The following is an 8,120-nucleotide window of genomic DNA, read 5'->3' as shown; positions in this document are numbered from 1 at the left end:
AAAACCAGTGCGTTTAACATCGGTCATTGAACTCTTGTAGCCTGCGTTTTCCATAGCCATCCTGATCCACTTGATTTGATTGTATTGAAATCATGATAATAACACTTTTATATTGGTTGTTTCTCGTTGACATTTCCTCACTGTGGGATTTAGAGCAGGGCCTCTTTAAGGTAATGCAATGTAAGATTAAAGCTATGATATCTGAAGCCAACTGTATTGTTATGCTGAGTGAATTGATTATCAATTGTGGCTGATAGATTTGCAGAGACAGTTAGTTACCTATAAATGCATGCATGTCTTATATTGTCTAACACCTACTTGATATTATGAGCAGAATTAAGCATTAACAGAAAAACCACTAATTAAAAAAATAGCTGATGCTAAGAGTCATTCATTATTTCCCATGTCTTTGCCTCCTGCCATATCAAAGTGAAGAGTATGTGTGTGATCTCTGTCCAATATCAACTGCTCTTGTTTATCCAGCCAAAAGGCCTGATGGCTTCCAGTTTTAAGACTTGATGGATTCTTACAGTCAATAAACTATTGTCTCTTTAAACTTGAGAAAGCAGCACTTGGACTTGAACTTTAGCCCACATTGTTTTTTCCATCTATGCACCTCCCTGCCAAGAACATGTGAACTAACCCACAGTTGGTAAGAAAGCACTATTGCTATGAGTTGTTGTGTGTTGCTATGAGTTGTTGTGTGTTGCTATTCAACATTTATATTGTACAATAATAGCCTACTTTCCTTCCTTGCACGAGAAGAAAACCTTTCAGACCGGTAAGACTTATTTTCAAAGGCTTTTTTGAAGGGGGTTGTTGAAACCTGTTGTTTTTATTTAGAATTCCCCTTTGAATATTCTTCCTTAAAATTGCATTATAATTTGATTACACTTAATCGTTACACTGCAGGATGTCACAAAGCGGTTGTAATTGCTGTCAGATGTTTTGAAGACAAGAGAGAATGAAAATGGCTGCTAAGATTAAAGCAGGTTTTTGAATGAAGAAGTCTCCCACTCTGCATGCAGTCTGGCCAAAGCAGGACCAGCTGGCTTTGATCAATGTGTCTGGCTTTCTCAGCATGTAGTCAGAGAGACAGTAAGAGGTACAGCGTGAGTAAAGTGCTAAAGTAAGAGAGACAGATTAAGACTCAACTTTTTAAAGATTTTCTTAAGATTAAACCGGACGGGCAAACCCCGTCTTTAATTTGTCACAAACACCATTATGGCATGCACTGCACACACGTACACAGCAGCCAGTACACACACACACACACACACACACACACACACACACACACACACACACACACACACACACACACACACACACACATGCTTTGGAGGTGCTGTGAAATTTGTCCTTGGCGTTTGACCCATCCTGGCTCATCCTCCATGGTTCAGGCCAGGAGAGGTGGGCAGCTGCAGTGAAGCGCCCGGGGACCAACTTCTTGCAACCGCCGCTGGTCAGACAATGATCTTCTGCATGTTTTTAGTTGGGGGTTATATATGGAGGAACCCCAGGGAGCACGGGGAGAACATGCATACTCCACACAGGAAGGCCCTTTCAACAAGATAGCCTACCTGGGCAGTAGGCATTGAAGACATGGGAGGAGCACACCCTCAGCACCCACAGCGTCCCAGGCGGGAATCGAACCCTGGACCTTTAGCTGTGAGGAGACAGCGGTACCACTGCGCCACCGTGACCCCAGAAAGAGGTACAGTGTAAGTAAAGTGCTAAAGCTTAACGAGGTAACCTCTGAAAAAATGGAAATGCCCATTTCTATTGGTCCGAATGGTTTCTCCATCTTACAGTATGCTACAGATATGTTTCAGTGTCACATTTCAATCATTCAGGTAGTGATCACATTTAGAATGAATCTCATTGTACACACCAGTCTGGGTAGTGTAGGGTTAGGGTTAGGAGAGATCCACCGCAGAGATCCGGGTTCCCAGCAGAGGTAGCCTCCGTCTTGGTCAGAGGTTCCTACAGACACAAAGGCTGTGTGTCTGCAGGGTATGAGACGAGTCCAGGTCGCTGCACTATACTGCCTCCTCTGGTCAGTTGTGGTGCCTGTTGGGGGGGACGTGGAACTGGGGGGAATAGCGTGATCCTCCCATGCGCTACTTCCTGCTGGTAAAACTCCTCACTGTCAGGTGCAAAGAAACGGCTGGCGACTGCACATGTATCGGAGGAAGCATGTGCTAGTCCACCGCTCTCCCCTGATCAGCAGAGGGAGCGGAGCAATAACCGGGACAGCAGGTGGAATGGGCCTTTTTCACAGCGGCCATTTTGTGTCTAAGGCAGGGTAAGCACAGGTGCAAGCAAAACATTAATGAGGACCCCAGCACTGGAACACCTAAATGGATTCGACTTTGGAAACCTCATTAATGTTTTGGTTGCATTGGTCTTTACCCTGAATTATACTCACAAAATGGCTGCTGTGAAAAAGGCCTATCAGGTCAAGTACAATTGGGGAGAATATGGGAGAAAAATCTGAGGAAAAAAAAGAAAAAAAGAACAGACTAGTCCTGATAAAACAATGATACTGATATGAATGTTAGATCAGATGTTGAACACTTGAACAGCCCAAGTGTTCAAGTGTTCAAGTGTTCAAGTGTTCAAGTGTTCAAAGTTGCTTAAGGACTTAAAGTTGGACTTCCTTGTCTTCGTTTGCTGTTCAAGGCCCATCATGAGCAGCGGAGAATGGACCCATTTCACAGCAGCCCTTTGAGGTTGTAAAAGCAGGAAGTAAAGCAGCTGTACCTAATACCATTAATTATGCTTCCATTATGTTTAGGTGTTCCAGTGCCAGGTGCCAGGAATGCAGTCTGTTGCAAAGAGAAGCATACTGGATGTATGAACTAAATACACTTTCTCCTAATGGTTTAAATATGGATTATGACCTAAGGCCCTGTGTCCACCTAGCTTCTTTTTCCGACGTTAAAAGCTGGGAGTGCGCTGGGGAACGCTGATCCCAGCGCACAATATACAAGGAAGCAGTCTGCAAGTAACGTTAGTTCAGCTTGATAGCTGACAGCTAGCAAGCTAACAACACAGGTAGGCTACGCTATTAAAAGCAGTAAGCACAACACTCACCAGAAATATTAAGTGTCTAGCCGATCTGCTCCCACAATTGAGCCGTTCTGTCTCTGTTGCGATAGTTTTTCCATATGATTAGTTACCAGAAAAGGAGCAGCCGACACCAGCGTCTTTCTGAAAAGTTAAAATATTTTCAGCTGGAAGCGCTGGGAGTGCTGGGAGCCGGGCGCACAAATACGCCGAAAATATACGCTGGACGCAGCGCACTTACACGTCCGTGTGCGCTCGCATACGCTCTCCCCCCATTGGAAACAATTGAAAATAGACGCTGGAGCTGATGAAAAGAAGCTAGGTGGACACAGGCCCTAAGGCCGTTTCTTTGAATAATTACTGTATTGCTGTGTAAATTGAGACAACTAGGCCAACCTAGTTTGGTACCATATAAAAAAAATTAACGTTTATTTACTTTAATTGTGAAATGTTTTTTCCTAAACAGATGATTGGATTATGTATTTCTTGAAAATGGACATCTGTACCCAATTGAATCTGCATATGTCTTAAACCCTTATTGTAATTGTCTCACCTGCAACTGATTTGAGAAGGTGTGCCCTATAGGTTGAGGCCACGTCTCGTCATAGACGCTGGTTTAGCTGGCTCAGCCTGGCTGGGGGCGTGGTCAGGGTGGGGTAAAAACCCCCATTCTATCCATTCAGCAAAGTTAGAATTTAGCTGATAGTCCAGCCCAGGCAGACACGATCGGGGATTTAACCACCTCAGTAAACGCACATCTGAGCAGACGTCTTGTGTTCTGCTCTAGAACCCTCAAACCTGTAGTTTAGAGCCGCAGCACCGTCTTTTGGTGAGTCAGCCCATGAGATATATGGGAGGTTTTACCCCACTCGCGCACCAGCCGTTTAACATTTTGTGGGCATTCCCAGACATGCGGACTGTCTCTATAAAAAGGGTCACACCTCCTGATGTTGTACTGCACCCTGATGAAGGCACTTTTGCCGAAACATGTTGGTGTAACTTATTAAACACAGCAGAGGAGATTTTTGAGTGTGCGACTTCCTTTCTTTATGTTACTTTGAATTTTCGTTAGTCTGCACCTCTTTTGAATTTTTTTCCAGTGCCAGGTGCCCTCATTAATGCTAATGATTACACCTGTGTGGTTTCCTGCTTTACCACCTCAAAAGGTTGCTGTGAAATGAGCCTATAATGCCCCATCTCCATCATACTGTGTTTGGAGATGGTGACTGTTTCAACGCTGAAAACAAAGTGAGAGACTTCAGCTCCAACATTCCATTGTGGTCCTTGGTCTAAAACAGGTAGATATAAAAAACAACAACAAAAACATGAAATAATTAACAGAAGCATTCAATACAGTATGATTCATGCAATGAGAGATGAGAAACATACATATCAAAATACACAAAAGAAGCTGTACATCAGAGCTTAGACAAGGACTTGTTCAAGAAGCCACAATTTGACCTTCTTCTTGAAAACACCTTGGCTGCTTGTACACTTTAAGTGGAGGGGCAACATGTTCCAATTTTTAGCCCCGATAAATTTAAAAGAGCACTTACCTAGGTTTGTTTTAAAGCCAGGTAGACGTAAGTCAGCAGTACTGGCTCTAGTGTTGTGGGAGTGTGTATCATGATGTAACATCATGCTGTATGTTCAAAGGCATGTGAGGGAGGAGGAAATGAACCTTAGCATACTTTTTTATTTACCCCCCTCCCTCGTTAAATATACATTTTATGGAAAATGTGCCAGTAAATAGCAATTTAACTGCTCTCCACTCCCCTCGTTAAATTTGAACTTTATTCTATTTTCCCACTGCTCGTCACCGAGCTGCTACTGTAGCAGAGCTCAAATCCTGAAATCCTCGGGGTGGGGGTGGGGGGGGGGCAGATGAATGCTATGTGCAGTTTGGTTGAACTGATTGTTTTTGTTATTTAATAGTTTTTGTTAATTAATAGTATACATGCTTTGTGAACATTATGATGTTTGAAATGCATTTTTACCATAAAATCGGCTTAAGAATGAACCTGTAATTGTGTTTAACATTAAACACAATTAGTATTAGTATTAACATTATTTTGTCCCGTTTAAAGGAGAATTACGTGTTTTTTTGTTGTTGTTTCTTACAAGTTGGATCTTATTCCCAGCTGTATTTATGTTTTGCAATTCACCCTGAACACAATTGAAGCATTAAAGAATAGAATGGCCCACAAAATGGCCTGGAGAGGCTGTAGGGGCACCTGCTAAGTGTGCATTATGTCCTGCAAATAGCTTATTTTCTGCCACGCAGTGGCTCATATGCTTATTATATGATACTGGCATGAATGTGTGTGCTAAGCCCCACTGCTATTATGTGCTGTGAGGTGCTGACCTGCGCCACGCTTGTCACACTTGCCGATGGGGGCATCTTCTGATTGTAACATAAATGTTATTCATCTAAGACCAATGCAAGTCCAAGTCATATTGACTCGCGAGACCGAGTCAAGTCTGAGTCATATTGACTCCCGAGACCGAGTCAAGTCTGAGTCATATTGACTCCCGAGACCGAGTCAAGTCTGAGTCATATTGACTCCCGAGACCGAGTCAAGTCTGAGTCATATTGACGGCAAGTCCGAGACGAGACCAAGACCATAAAAAATCCTCCTGGAGACCGAGTCCGGACTCGAGTGCTTCAGCTCTGATAACCAAGTCCTGCATGAGTCTCACATCAGTTGAGAGTTGAGACTCTAGCTACAGTGGATCAAGCCGCCATGTTTGGCGTGAAGTAAAAACACTGTGGATATTGATCTGTTTTCCAGAATATGGACGATGCATTTGAATTCGATGGCCGCCCGTATTTATTTGAGCCGGACTAACATCATCTGGATTACAAAGTGTCACTGAGGAGCTTCTATCTCCACCAATGTGACAGACAGCAGACAGAGGCAGGGTGAACACGCTGCAGCAAGGTAAATACAGCCTTCATTTTCTCATTGGTCTCTATGATATAATAAGCATATGAGCCGGTGCATTGCAGAAAATAAGCCATGTACAGGACGTACTGTAATGCACGCTTAGCAGGTGCCTCTACGGGCTCTGGTCCAGGCCGTTCCGCAGGCCATTCTAGCTCTATAATGCTTCATGATCAGACAATTGTGTTCAGGGTGATTTGTGCTGGAAATAAGGTCCAGGTTGTAAAAAAAAAACTGAATTCTCCTTTAATCATCGTAAGCATAGTTTTGCAACCCACAGAGAAGAGTTCCTGATTTGAATAATGAATATGAATATGAATATTGTTAATCTTCATATTTGTATATATATGAATATATATAATATTGCGTCTAATGTCACCGTGTCTACTGCCAGCGGCGCAGATCCTGAGTGCAACGAACCTGGATGGGGGAGTGAGTGAGTGAGTGAGTGAGTGAGTGAGTGGGTGAGTGAGTGAGTGAGTGGGTGAGTGAGTGGGTGAGTGGGTGAGTGGGAGAGTGAGTGAGTGAGTGGGTGAGTGAGTGAGTGAGTGAGTGAGTGAGTGAGTGGGTGAGTGAGTGAGTGAGTGAGTGAGTGAGTGAGTGGGTGGGTGAGTGAGTGGGTGGGGTGTTGGAAGGAGAGGGGTGGTGTCGGCCCCTCGTCTGGATCCATGTCTGGATCCCATTTAAAACACATGTTAGTGCTGTGAGGCTGTGTGCGCTTTGGCAGCTGCAGATGGAAAGACACTGACACAGGACTGAATGGACAGGGGACGCGTGATCGATTGACAGACAGGAAGAGAGACATCCTCAAAGGAAGACAGGAACACAGAAACAAATCAAGAGACGCACGTTGAGGCAGGAGGACAGCCAGAGGGAGAGACACATGGACAGACACAGACACAACCATACCGGCCTCTCGTGACTCACACCTTCTCAGCCCAGATCCTGAGGGAGAGGAACAGTGTGTGGCTACTCCACTTCCACCCCAGGGCCACAGCACAGTGGGATGTGGAGAGCTGCATGTGGAGTGATAGAGAGGAGATGTTTCACATACATCTCGTAACCACTGGATGAAACAGTTGGCCCTCTGCCGGGGCAAGCCTGAGGTCCAGACTGAAGAAGCTTTTAGTGGAGGTGGGAGTTAAAGTCTAGAGAGGAGAGAGATGACGAGGAGTCTCAACACAGCGGAATGTCTCCAGATCATCTAGCAGGAGGCCCCAAAGAGACAACTAGGCCTTGAACCCATTTGGACTAACGGGGAAGAGAGAGCGTGCTAGTAGCCTTTATAATCCTGACTTTGGCTTTTCTTAATGGACACTTCTTTAACTGGACACTTATTTAACTGGACACCTCCGGATCTGCATCAAAGCATCGGCAGTAAGAGCTGCATGTTTTAAAGCCTGCCACTGCTCCATTTGGCTTGGGGGGGGTGTGGGTGTCTGTGACAGGTTGTGTCTGGCTCAGACACACACACACACACACACACACACACACACGCACGCACGCACGCACGCGCACACACACACACACACACACACACACACACACACACACACACGCGCACACACACACACACACACACACACACACACACACACACACACACGCACGCACGCGCACACACACACACACACACACACACACACACACACACACACACAGGCAGGGAGTGAGTGTGTGTGGTCTGAGGCGCTCAGCTGGTCTGGGAAGCACGGAGAGGCAGCCAGCAGCTCTAAGTGGTTTGCAGCAGCCGCGAGAGGAGAGGAGACGAGCGTCTGCAGCAGAGACGGAGGTGCCGCTCACAGAGCCACGGGCCCGTGATGAAGATGCAGCAGAACCTGTGTGGGCTCTGCTGTCTGCTGACTCTGGTGCTGGAGCTGAGCTGGGTCAGAGCGGGCCACAGCATGCACAGAGAAGGGGGGAGTGGGGTAAGTGGGGCTATGGACCATTCCCTTTTGAAAGGCAGTTTCTCTGCACAATGCATGTCGATACATGCATTATTATATATTATTATTATTATTATTATTATATTATATTATATTATATTATATTATATTATATTATATACACATTGTATAGTGTCTGTATAGACTAAACAGCACT

The 8,120-nt window shown here is 45.1% G+C and overlaps 1 protein-coding gene across 1 annotated transcript in view; it reads left to right on the top strand.

The window, feature by feature from the left end:
- Positions 1-7,830: 7,830 nt before the first annotated feature.
- LOC310791385 (vascular endothelial growth factor D-like) overlaps positions 7,831-8,120 on the top strand; it is a 16,301-nt gene continuing 16,011 nt past the window's right edge. Inside the window, exon 1 of the mRNA XM_083653077.1 lies at positions 7,831-7,945. Coding sequence (XP_083509203.1) covers positions 7,838-7,945 — 108 coding nt within the window. The 5' untranslated portion in view covers positions 7,831-7,837. The remainder of the gene's footprint in view (positions 7,946-8,120) is intronic.

This window comes from Poromitra crassiceps (genome assembly GCF_964638095.1).
Source record: "Poromitra crassiceps genome assembly, chromosome: 16".
Classification (NCBI taxonomy): domain Eukaryota; kingdom Metazoa; phylum Chordata; class Actinopteri; order Beryciformes; family Melamphaidae; genus Poromitra; species Poromitra crassiceps.
The sequence above is the reverse complement of the archived record's forward strand: the minus strand, read 5'-3'. Positions and strand labels throughout refer to the sequence as shown.